This window comes from Apteryx mantelli, chromosome 7, assembly GCF_036417845.1.
Source record: "Apteryx mantelli isolate bAptMan1 chromosome 7, bAptMan1.hap1, whole genome shotgun sequence".
Classification (NCBI taxonomy): Eukaryota; Metazoa; Chordata; class Aves; order Apterygiformes; family Apterygidae; genus Apteryx; species Apteryx mantelli.
Genome location: NC_089984.1, coordinates 29,758,816 through 29,770,955, shown reverse-complemented (window position 1 = coordinate 29,770,955; position 12,140 = coordinate 29,758,816). Strand labels below are relative to the sequence as shown.

Genomic DNA, 12,140 nt, shown 5'->3' with positions numbered 1-12,140 from the left:
GATCTCTCTGCAAAGCCCCAGGCAGATCATGGAGAGAGAGAGATGCAGAGTGGTCCCTGAGTGGCTGTGTCCCATCCTCCCTGCTCTTGGGCAGAGAACTTGGTAGGGAAGTGGGGGAATGGAGCTCACACATGTCTGCAGATCCCTCCGTCTCAGTGCCTACTTTCCTTTGGAGCTTGCAGGATGAGTGAGGAGGTGGAGAAGGTCCCTTCTTGCCCTGGAGTTAGGGAGATGGATGCAAAGGTTATAAATGAGCTGGCAGCTCTCATGAGAGAGAACATTTCTACAGCCTCATGCAGGAATGACCCTACAGCATTGCTCAAGCCCCAGTCAAAGAGAGACCATGGGAAAACTTGAGGCTGGGAGCAATTTGAACTGGAGCAGCTGAGCTGGGTGTTGCCCTGGTGTTTAGACATGCAGTGCCCAAACTTTCAGTGCCAGGAGCTGTGTGACTTTCTCAAGGCTGTGGGCGAGGTCTGTGGCTCATGCAGGCATTGAATCTCGGGGCTATGCATCATCCCAAAAACCATCAATAATTCCCATCAACTTCCAGGAGTTTCGAATCCCAGCTAGGATCATAGCCTTGCCTGCCATTCTTCTTTGTCCTCACTGGCACTTGGCAAAGAAGGACTCTGCCTGAGCTTACCTGTAGTTTCTGTTCTGGCAGGTTTTATTGCCCCTACCTTGGGCTTAGCAGCTGGTGGTTTGTGACCCTCATTATCCACCCTGGCTCAGTGGTGGTGACCTTGTGATTTCTCAGGGCTGGTCCCTCTGGGGCCCTCAGCATCTGCTCGGACTGTGGGGTCTCTGGCGCAGGGAAGGCCAAAGGCTTTGCCTGCCACGCAGAAGCCCGTGCATTGACTGGGGCCTTCGGTCAATGCACTCAATATCGCAAGCAGCGTGTGATGGCTGCGTTATTTACTGCAGAAGGGGCATCACCCAGGTCCTGGCCCCAGAACTAGGTCCCCCCTGGACATTGGAGCTCACTGAGAGCAAGGGACCCCATGTCCCTGTGGCACCATGCAGGGCTGGCACAGCATGCTCAGCTGCTTCCCTGCAAAGGCAACCTGAAGGCATTTTGGGTTGGCAAACAAGTTCTGCCCCACACTCCCTGTGTGGGAAGGGGCTGGAGAAGAGGCCCGGCCTGGTCTCCGGAGAGGGGTGAAGGCAGCCGTGGCCCTGGGGGTTGAGAAGGCCCCCTGCCCGAGGGCAGCCTCCCCGAACCTGGCTGGCCCCAGCCCTCGCTCCCTCCCTCCCTCCCCTCTCAGCTCCTCCTAACCACAAGGACTTTGGTTGATGGAGCTGGCGCCAGCGAGTTCCCTGAAGAGTTCAGAAGTCAAGAACTGAAGCAGGTACGGGGAGGGGGGAAACCCGACCCCGGCGGGCGGGCAGGGCTGGGCGGTGGGGGGAGAGCAGGCTGGCCGGGCACTGGGCACTGCACTGGGCTGAGGGGTGGTCGTGAGCTGCTGCCAGCCTGCTGAGCCCCCCCGAGCATCCCCGCGCGGGGCTGTGCTGATGGGTGCGGGTGCGGCAGGAAAGGCAGGTCCCTGGCAGGGCTGTGGGGTGGCAGGGTGGGGATATGCAGGCAGCGCTGTGTGAGCGTGTGTGTTTGGGGGTGTATGAAGGCATGTGTGTGCGTTAATGTGTGTTTCTGCGTTTGAGTCTGTGAATGCGTGCTTGTGTGAAGGTGTGAGTGTGAACGTGTGCTTGTGTGAAGGTGTGAGTGAGAGTGCATGTGTGTGTGTGTGAACGCATCATGTGCAAGGGTGAGCGTGTCCGTGAACGTGCGTGCAGGGAGGTTTGTGTGTGTGAGAACTGTGTGCATGCAGGAACAAGTGTGTATAAATGTGAGTGTGGGACTGTGCGGGACTGTGTGCCGGCATGTGTGTCAGTGAGCGTGTGCGGGTGTTTGTGAACATGTGCGTCTTTGTGAGAGCGTTTGAGCCTGTAGGAGTGGGTGCGTTTGCGTGTGTGTGTGTTTGCATCTTATGCTAAACCACCGGCGCTTTGCAGACCCCGGTCCGGGAGGAGGGGGTCTGCCCGGCCGGCCCCAGCCAGCCCCGGGGAAGGAAGGGGCGCCGGGGCCGCGGTGGCGAGCTCGGCACCCCGGTGCTGGCGGAGGACGAGCCCAGAGGGGCAAATGCTTGAGCAGCGCCGGGAGCCGCCGCCGGTGGCGGCGCGGGGGCCGCTCCCGGAGCACCGGCAGCACCGCGGCCCCGGCAGGAGCCGGCCCTTCCCTCCGGCTCTGCTGCCCTCCGCCCGGGCTGCGCGGAGCGGGTGCATCGGCGGGGCCAGGGCCAAACGAAGTTTTGCAGGAAAATCATCATGACAGTCAGCTTTTTATTTGTTGTAATTTTTTTGTAACGAAAAAAAGAAAAAAAAAAAAATCTCTCCGCGAGTACGTGCGCAAGGAGGCGGCCGCGGAGGTTAGGTGGCCCCGGTCCCAGCAGAGCCCCGGGCAGGGACACAGCGCCCGGGGGGGAGCAGCTGGGGCCGGCCGCCTGCCCGGGCCCCCGGTGCTGTCCCCCCCTTGTACCCCCGCAGCGGTTCTCCGGGGCAAGACGTGTCCCGGGACCTCGCCCCCTCTGCCCGTGCTCCGCTGCGCTGTCCTCGCCCCTCCATGGGGCAGCTCCCCCCAGGCCTGGGCAGCCGTGGGGTCCCTCCAGAGCCCCCTCCCTGTCTTGGGGGTTCTGGCGATGGGGGAGCCCGCTCCTCCTCCTCCGCGGCTTTAGACTTGCTGAATTTTGAAAGGAGAGAAAATCCAGCTGGAAAAAAAACCCGGGCATTTGGCGGGGGGGGGGGGCGCGCCCGCCCCAAGATGGGGGCAGCCTGGGGAGGCGACCCCCAGGCCGGGGGCTCCCCGTCCGCTCCCGGCGCCTCCTCCGCTGCGGAGCGGCCGCCTTGGCCTGCGGGAAGGAGCGGGCAGGTACCGGGGGGCGGCGGCGCCTCTCGGGCCAGTATTGTCAGGGCTCCTCACCAGGAGGCCCGGGGCTGCCAGGCGCGGCCCGGGGTGGGGGGGACCCGGGCCGGAGCGGGGCTGGGGCCGGGCAGCACAGCCCGGGGCCGGGCAGAGCTCGGCCATGCGGGCCGCGGCCGCCGCCGCGCACCGGAGCCGCCGCCGTTGGGGCGCAGCCCCGCGGCTCCCGGCCGAGCTGCCGGGGGACCCGCCGGCCTTTCCCTCCCCTCCGAGCCCGGGCGGATCCCCCCCGCTTCAGCCAGCGCTGCTGCCAGCCGCGGGGCTGATAAAAGGCGGCCCCGGGGGATCGCGGCCCTGCGCCCTCCCGAGGGCCCGAAAGCCGCGGCGGAGAATTAGGGTCTCCCCTTCCCCGGCCGCCCCGTCCTCCCCCGGCCACAAACTTTAGGACAAAACGCCCCCCCTCCCCCCATCCCGCCCCCTGCGACGGCGGCGGCGCCCCGCGCCCTTTGTCTGGGTCCCCTCCGCCGCCCGGTACCTGCCGCTCCGCTCGCTCGTGGCTTTGCGTGGGCACCGGGGCGCACCGTGTCCCCCACGCCACGCCACGCCACGCCACACCGAGCACCGGGAGGCGCCTGGTGACAGCGACTCCTTTACCCAAACAAATGGCCCGGCGCTGCCCTGCGCACAGCGAGCGCAGCCGCGCTGACTTTATAAGGTGGCGTTTTTTGGGGGGGCTGGGGCAGAAACTCCTTTTTTTTTTTTTTTTTCCGCGTGTGCCTCTCCGCTGTCATTCACTCGGCTCCTTTCAGCATCCAGCCAATGGAGAGTGAGGGCCTGGGAGAAGCAGGCCTTGGCTAGCGTGATTGATGGGCAAACAGGCCGGCGGGGCGCTCGCACTCACACACGGCCGCGGCCGCGCTCCGCTCCGCGCCGCGGGGCTCCCGGCTCGCCTGCGCCCGCCGCTGCGGTGTCGCGGGTGAGCGTGTCGCGGCTGTGCGTGCTGCGGTGGTGCCCGGGGGCGGGTGGCTGTGTTATGACTCGGGGGCTGAGTGTTTTGGCTCGCGTGCCTCGGTGGCGCGTGGCTCTGCTGGCTCTCGGGGTGCGACACCGCTGTGCCTCGGCGCTGAGCGAGTAGATGGTGCACCGCGGTCGTGCGTGGCTCTGCCGTGCCTCGGCGCTGAGCGTGTAGCTGGTGCGCCTGGGTCGCGCGTGTGTCCCGGTGCCTTGCGGCGGCCGTGCGCGGCTCGGTGCCGTCTCGCTTGAGCGCGGCCCGGCGGCCGGGGCTCGGCGGTGTCGCCTCGGCGGGGCGGGGTGCCCGGGAGCAGCATGGATCACATAGGGGCTCACCACCTGCACCAAGGGCAGGCCGAGCCCATCAGCTTCGGCATCGACCAGATCCTCAACACGTCGGAGCCGGGCAGCTGCATGGTGTCGCACCCGCGGCTGCAGGACTCGGCGGAGTACGGCCTGGGCTGCATCGTGGGCAGCGCCTACAACACCGTGACCGGCAGCTACGGGGCGAGCGGCGGCGCGGCCGGCGCCTATAACGGCACCTCCTGCAGCATGGGCGCCCTGCCCGGCTCCTACAACGTGAACATGGCGGTGAGCATGAACGGCAACACCTTGAGCTCGGCCGGCGGGGTGATCCGCGTCCCGGCCCACCGCCCCGTGGCCGGCGGCGTGCACCAGCCCTTCTCCGCCGCCGCCGTGCCGGCGGTGAACGGCATGAACAGTCTCACGGGGCTCACCTTCCCCTGGATGGAGAGCAACAGGCGGTACACGAAAGACAGGTTCACAGGTGAGTCAGGGCGCCGAGACCCCCCGTCCCTCCCCGCTCCCCTTCTCCCCGCCCGGCCCCGGCGCGGCAGAGCTGGGCGCGACCCGCCGCGGCCCCCGACGGGGAGAGCCGGACCCCGCCGGCGCCTGCCCCCCGCGCCGCTCTCCGCAAGCGCGGCCCGGAGGAGGCCAGAGGCAAGAAAAGGAAGCAAATCGGGCGCATCCAGTCGCCGCTGGATGCGGGTTTTGTTTTTTGTTTTTTTTGGTGGTGGTATTTTCTTTCCCCGCGGCGGCAGCTGGATGAGGCCCGGGAAAGGCGGGCAACGGAGAAAACGGGACGGAAAACTCCCACCGCTCCGGCCCGCTCCCGGGCACGGCTCGCCCGCTCTCCGCCCGAGCAAAACCCGCGGCAAAGTTTGCCCCTAAATATAGGGATATTTTTAGGCACAGTCTAGTCCGGCAGCCTTCGGCTGCCCCGGGAGCGGCCGGCCCGTCTCCGGGCGCTTTTGCGGCCGTTTTTCCCGTTCATGCTGTTATCCCCCGCTGCCCGTTTCAGCTTCGTTTTTCCCCCGCCAAAACGGACTTTTTGCAGCCGCAGTGCCTTTAAGGCAGCCCCGAGCCGGGCTCAGCCTGGAGCTGCTTGCCGGACCCGCCGCCTTTTCCAGGTGAATCTTGGTTTGTCTTTCGGCGCTAACAAAGCGAAAGCTCAAACGGGGAGGTTAAAAATGCAACGAAATCGTAATAGGGAGAAATCAGCCCCCCGGTCCGGCAGCGCCCGGATCGGCTCCTCTTCTCGGCGGCGGAAAGCCGAGGCCGATTTTTGTAAGTTCACGTTTAATTTCGATTCGATCGCACTTGGCTCAGCGACCGAGGGCATAAAAATGGGCCGTTTCCCAGGAAGTCATCGGGCTTATTTTTTCGGAGTCGGCCCAGCAGCGCAAAGAAATACAGCGACTTTTACCTATTTTTTTTCCCTGGGAAAAGCAAAAAAAAAAAAAAAAAAAAAAAGCAAACCAAAAACCAAGTCTCGTTTCCAGCCCGGGAAGTTATTTCCCGGGCTGGAAGCATTTGGGCTGAGAACGCTGGCGACTATCGCCGCTCCAAAAGGAGAATTAAAACGATTCTCGCTTGCAAAAAGCACGCAGGCGTTTCAGCTCGAGCGCTGCGAGCCAGCAGGCCCGGGAGGCGCCGGGACCGGCCCCGCGTTGCCGGTCGGGGCGAGAGCGGGCGGCGGCGGCGGTCCCGGCCGCGGCGGGGCAGAGCCGGGCCCGGCCCGCTGCGGCGCGGCGCCCGCAACGATATTTTAGCGGTGTCCCGGGAAGACACCGAGGTGGCTGCGGATTTGCAATGGGCACCGTCCCCGCCGCGCCCGCCGCGAAGCTCCCCGCTCTGCCGCGCTTCCTCTTTGCTTTTCCGTTTCTTCACAAAAGCGCCTTGCAATCTCTCTTGCTTAGGGCCTCTTATTTTTCCGGGCCTTGGGGCTGCGCCGCCGGGCCCAGCTGCGGGTGCGGCCCTCCCCAGCCCCCTTCTCCCGGTGCAAAGCCGGGGAGCGAGCTGCCTCCCGGCCGCCGGGCGCGGCCAAGCGCAGCGGTGCCCGGCGGCTTTCCGCGGGACGCCGGCCTGCTCGGGGCGCCCGTCGCCGGGGCCCGGCGGGATCGCGGGGCCGCAGCCCGGGAAGGGGCAGGGGAAGGCCGCCGGGACCCCCGCGCCGGGGCCGCCGCCGCACTTGGCGGCCCGCGGCCCCTCGCGGGGGTCGCGCGGGTTTCCGCGGGGGGAAAGCGGCGGCTTTGCAGCGGGAGGCGTCCCCAGCCCAGCGCCCCGGGAGCCGGACCCCTCTGCTGATGTGTTGCTGCTTGCTTCTTTGCCTCTCATCCCCCCTCCCGTGTCCCCCCCAGTGGCCCTCTCACCCTTCACTGTAACACGCCGTATAGGTCACCCCTACCAGAACCGCACGCCCCCCAAGAAGAAGAAGCCGCGCACGTCCTTCACCCGCCTGCAGATCTGCGAGCTGGAGAAGCGCTTCCACCGGCAGAAGTACCTGGCCTCGGCCGAGCGCGCCGCCCTGGCCAAGGCCCTCAAGATGACGGACGCCCAGGTGAAGACCTGGTTCCAGAACCGGCGCACCAAGTGGAGGTGAGGGGTGGGGGCCGGGGGAGCGGGCTTGGGGTGTTTGTGTGAATATGTGCTTGCATGTGTGTGCCTGCACGTGTGTGCATGGGTGCAGGGAGCTGGGCATGAATATGTGTGCGGTGCGTTTGTCTGTAGGCCGGGTGTGCGTGCCTCTGGGTGTGCATAGCTTGCATGTGCCCACCTTCCGGGTGCATGCACGCACATAGGGAAATGTGCGTGTGAATGTGCACAGGGTGCCGGAGTGTGTTTGTGTGCAGGCCGTGTGTTTGTGCGTGTGGGTGTGCACACATGCAGTGTGTGTGTGAGCATGCAACGTCTGTGCATGCATGTGGGTGTGCCTGCACGCTGGCCGTGTGCAGTGTGCGTGCATGCAGTGTGCAGTGTGTGTGTGAATGCAGCGTGAGTGCACGGTGTGCATGCATGTGGGTGTGCACGGGTGCAATGTGAATGTGTGTGTGCATATGCATGTGTGTGTGCATATGTGTAGGAGTGTGTGCAGCAGGCCTGCAGTGTGTGTGCAGTGAGTGTGTGGGGTTCACGTGTGTGCATGCAGTGTGCTGTGCAAGAGGTATGGGAGGCGTGTGTGGTCAGGGGCCCCAGGTGCCCAGGGGTGCGGCGGCCCCCCCGTGCCTCCCCCGTGGGGGCAGCGGGCGGTGGGGGCTGTGCCTGGCGGGGGCTGCTGTAAGTGCACGGCCCCAGCCTGGAGCGGTGCGGGGGGCACCACAACGACTGCCCGGTAGAGTCGTGCTGTGGGGCCGGTGCTCTGTGAGCTTGGAGGCGGCAGGACCGGCCGGAGCTGTCCCAGGGTGGGGGCTGTCCTGGGCAGCAGTGTGACCATGGGACTTGCCGGTGCTGGAGGGACCAGGGAGCATGGGAAGAGGTGGCCTGGGCCAGATCCTGCACCATACTGGTGCACTAGGCCCTGCGTAACACACTGCTTTTCACCCCTGTGGGGTTTATTTCTCCTTGCAAAAATGCTTTTTTCTCCTACCGGACTTGAGAATAAAGGCAGGCAGGAGGGGAAGAGGAGGCCAGGCTCCCGTGGATGTTCCCGGGCTCTGTTGCTGTGCCTGCCTCCCCCCGCCGAGTGCGGCTCCATGGGGTGTCCCCAAAGGGGCACCCCTGGCAGAGGGAGCATCCCTAGCCCTGCCCCAGGGACAGGCACGCTGCGGAGGGACACCAGGGCAAGGGGCAGCTTCCTTAGCGGGTCAGAGAAGGGTGCTGAGTGCTGGGTGCCTCGGCACAGGCTGGCAGACGTGAGAGGAACCTTCTGCTTTTCCTTGGTGGGAGCTCGCTGGATGGGGCGCGCACGGCCAAACCAAGGGCTTCCAGTCAGGCAGGAAAAGGGGGTCTAGAAGTGTGGCCATGGCCCCTCCCTGCTGGTCGCCCAGTGGACGAAGGGTTGAATCCTTCAGCAGGAAATACAAACCGAGCCTGGGTGTTTTGCAGGTTTACCTGGAGGTTAAGGCCTCACTCCTGGCTGTTTCTACAGCTTCTTCAAGGAGGGGGGAAAGGGCTTCCCCAGGGTCTCCCCACAAGGGCTGCATGGGACTGTGATTGCCTGGGGATGCTGGAGTTGGAAAGAAGTGGGGGAAGAGGACAAGGAGCTCTGAAAGCAAGGGAGGGGGTGAGTCCCTCCCAGTGGGCCCTTTCCCAGGGACCCCATTGAACAGCAGCTCCCCCAATGCCAGGAATTCTCTGGCTGGAGTGATTTCTGCTAGCCAGGAGCAAAGTCCTGGAGGAGAAGGAGGAGGAACAGTCCTGCTATGTCCTGCAAAGTGGGGTCAGCTATGTCTTCTAACCTGGTTTCCTAAGGAAGTGAGGCAAATGCAGCTTGGCTGGATCTCCCTCTGTCTGTCAATAGTCTTTGAGTCTGTTGGCCAAGTTCAGCCCCTTGGCAGAGAAGCAGAGGATGCAAACTTATTTAGACATTTCACAAAAATAGCTGGGTAAAGAGAAGTAAGTGACTGGTTGTCTGTAAGGGAAAGGCTGCAGCATGACCTCAGCCATAGTATTAGACATGGGAGAATCCACACAGGCATGAGCCAGAGGGTCACAAACTTGTAAGTTCTGCCGTTGGCGGTGTTTGCATCCCTGGACATTGCAGTGGTGAGCACGGGCGCTCCTGGCTGCTAATGCTCCCTGCTCAGCCGGGTCTGGACCCTTGATTTGGGGTAACTGGCCTCCACGCAGTGCTTGGAGAGTCGGGCGCTGGAAAGAGCGGCCCACAGAAGTGCAGAGTGTGTGTGTGGGAGTCGGAGCTGGGCAACAAGGAATAACTAAGAAAAGAGAGTTGCTTTAAGCCCTTAGATGGATTTAAATGCTTAAATAAATGCAGGCTTGGAGGGGGGGAGAGTCTTCCCTCTGCCTGGAGTGCCCTTGCCCAGGCCTCTCTGTCGGAGCGGGGTAGCTGTGCAGGCCTCCCACCAGCACCCAGCTGATCCCTGCTCCCTTCTCCCAGTGAGCTGGGCACTCGCTTGAGACATGGGCATCATGGTTTAACTCCTTCCTCTGCCCGAGCAGGCTTGAACCTGCAAATCCCAGGCTGAAGTGAACGCGTGAAGGAGCCCGCTGCTTGGAGCAGGGCTGCAGGGACACATCTGGGAGCCAGGTGCCTTGCCCCAGCCTGGTGCTCGGCTTCCCTTCTCCCTGCGGGCGCCAGGGGGTCTGGCACCGGGGCCACGGAGGCAGGGGCAACAGGGACCGACGGCCGCCGGGCCGGGCAGCGGGCCCAGCTTCAGCCCTCGGGGCTGTTGTCAGCCCCCTGTGGCCACCGGGTCCCCTGCAGCCACCGTGCCCCCGACTGCCCCAGCTGCGGGGCTCCCCCCTTCCTCCCGGGAGCATCCCGCCATTGTGCCGGGAGCCATTAAATATTCATGGCGGCAGAGCCGGAGCCGCTCCGGGGCTGCTCGGAGCCCCCTCTCCCCGGGATGCCTGACGTGAGATGTTGACACGGTGATTAGAGCAGGGACTGAGCCCAGAGCTACCTGCTTGCCAACTGGAGCCCCGGCCGCGCGCCGGGAGACCCCCGCTCCCCGGAGGCCCCCGCCTGACAGCCGCCCGCAGGCCTCGGCTGCTCCCCGGCGGGGAGCGAGGGACCCCCTGCCCCAGCCCCGCGCTCGGAGATGTCACCGCTGAGCTCGGAGCTGCCACTTCAAATCCCTGCAGCCAAAGAAGACGAGACGGCTCACGTCCCCCTGAGTTACTAAATTAAAAACCTGCTGTTTTCCCCTGTCACTGATCCACCGAGCCGCCTGGAGAGCGTCTGCCAGGCCTGGGGGTGTGAGCGAAGGAAGGCGCGGGGGGGTCGTCCCGGGACCAGCACTGTGAGCTGCCCCTGGGCTTTCCCAGCAGCGTCACTGAAGGCACCTGGCGACGTTCTCCAGTAAAAGCAGAGGTGACCGTAGCCTCCCGAATGAGCCACCAGCCCAGCAGCGGCAGGGTCAGGATTTCCACTGTGGGTTTAACTTGTTCAGCTCATTTCTATCCTGTCCTCTCTTCCCAGAAAATCCAGAACTTGGACTGCAGCAGAGCTGGAAGGGACTTTTGGAGGCCCCCTAATCCCCCCCTCGGCAGGATCAGCTCTGCCCGTGTCATTCCAGCCAGACGCGTGTCCAGCCTGTTCTTAAAAATTTCCTCCCCTGCTCTGCCCAGTTTCTTCTGCTCCTTGATTTACTCGCTGCTAAAAATTAGTTTCTAGTGTCTAGCCTACGTTTTGCTTGCGGTTTAAGCGTGTGATTTTTGTCCTGCCTGCTGTGGGCATCTTGTTGTCTTCATGTCTGCTGTAGTCCAGGAGAAGAGATCGCTGTCCTGAGTGCAGGGCAAGGGGACCCCACGGCAAGGCCTCCGCTCGTACGGCCGGGGTGACGCTGCGCGTCTCCCAGCAGCGCGGCGCTGCCGGTGCGTGGTGTCTAACCTTGCCTCGCGCCTGCAGACCTGCCCCGGTCCCGCGTCGCTCGGCGGGGTCTGGCGCCCTCAGGTCTTGCTGCTGGCTGCCAAACGCGCTTGCAGGGAGTTGAATCCTTTCGCGCCCTCGCGTGTTCTGGGTTCTGCTTGAGTTTTTCCCGCGGGCGGAAAAATAACCGGAGCTGTGGGTCTGTTCCCAGCTTTGCCACCGGCTTGGGTTGTGACCCCTAGCAAGGTGCTTCTGCCTCTGTTCCCCTTGCTTGTTAAGGTCGGAGCCGTTTTCGCGGGGGCCGGGAAGAGGGCCGCAGCTCCCCGTTTACAGGACTTGCTGCGGTCTGTGCCGCCCGTCACACGGAGATGTGGGGCCGTGTCGTGGCTCGGCCCCTGCTTTCCTCTCCCAGCAGCCTCCAGCCCTGAGCACCCAGCACGCGGAGATGCCCCTCCTCTGCTCCCCCGGCCCAGGCCCTCCTAAAATCTCCCTTTTCCTCCTAGGAGGCAGACGGCGGAGGAGAGGGAGGCAGAGCGGCAGCAAGCGAACCGCATCCTCATGCAGCTGCAGCAGGAGGCCTTCCAAAAAACCATCAACCAGCCCATCCAAGCGGACCCCATCTGCGTCCACAACTCCTCCCTCTTCGCCCTCCAGAACCTCCAGCCCTGGTCCGACGACTCCACCAAGATCACCAGCGTCACCACCGTCGCCTCCGCCTGCGAATGAGGCTCGCCCCGACCTGGCGGCGCGCGCCCACCTCCCGCCGTGGGACTGTCCCCCGTGGGCAGCGCGGCGGCCTCCGTCCCCCCCCTGGGGAAGGCTGGCGCCCCGCAGCCCCCCCGGCCGCCCGTGCGTCCCACGCGGCGGCCGGGGAGCTCCTCCGCTGGGAAGGAAGGGAAGGGAGAAACACCCAGCAAACTCTCCCGGTGCGCGGGATTATCCGCGTGGCGGCGGCGGCGGCGTCTCACCGCCCCCCCCGGCCCCTTTGTTCTTTCGAAAGTCTCCGGTGCCGACCGTGAACTTCCGTACGTGCTGCCGGACAAAGCTGAGCCCCGACGGCCGCGGCCGCGGGACGCTCGCCCCGGAGAAAACTTCCTTTGGGTCCTGCTGGCGGCGGCGCACAGCCTGGCTTCATCCGCATCCGTGTATATATATAAAAGAATTACCCACACGTATATATACATATATATATATACACACACACACATACGTATATGTATATATATAAACACTTTGATGGCTGGAAACAAAAGAACGCGGCTTCCTGGAAAGCACGTTTCTGCAACGAGACTCCTCGGCATCACCCCGGGTCGCTCGCGCCGGAGACGTTCGGGGATGCAACAAATGGAGGAAACAAGCCGGCTTTTTTTTTTTTCCTCCCGGCAGCAATTTCTGCTTGCGACAGATGTGGACCCGTCGGAT

General features: G+C 64.1%; 1 protein-coding gene across 1 annotated transcript; it reads left to right on the top strand.

Moving 5' to 3' along the window:
• The first annotated feature begins 4,243 nt into the window (after positions 1–4,243).
• TLX1 (T cell leukemia homeobox 1) lies at positions 4,244–11,444 on the top strand. Its single transcript, XM_067299551.1, has 3 exons — positions 4,244–4,715; positions 6,589–6,826; positions 11,222–11,444. The coding sequence occupies exons 1-3, from the start codon at positions 4,244–4,246 to the stop codon at positions 11,442–11,444; spliced, it is 933 nt and encodes a 310-aa protein (XP_067155652.1).
• The last annotated feature ends 696 nt before the right edge of the window (positions 11,445–12,140 follow it).

Bases quoted from the DNA above. Each gene is read 5' to 3' on its own strand.
- TLX1 (XM_067299551.1), top strand. From the start codon at position 4,244: ATGGATCACATAGGGGCTCACCACCTGCACCAAGGGCAGGCCGAGCCC. The intron at 4,716-6,588 runs GTGAGTCAGGGC...TGTCCCCCCCAG, and splicing joins CACGAAAGACAGGTTCACAG to TGGCCCTCTCACCCTTCACT. The intron at 6,827-11,221 runs GTGAGGGGTGGG...TTTTCCTCCTAG, and splicing joins AACCGGCGCACCAAGTGGAG to GAGGCAGACGGCGGAGGAGA.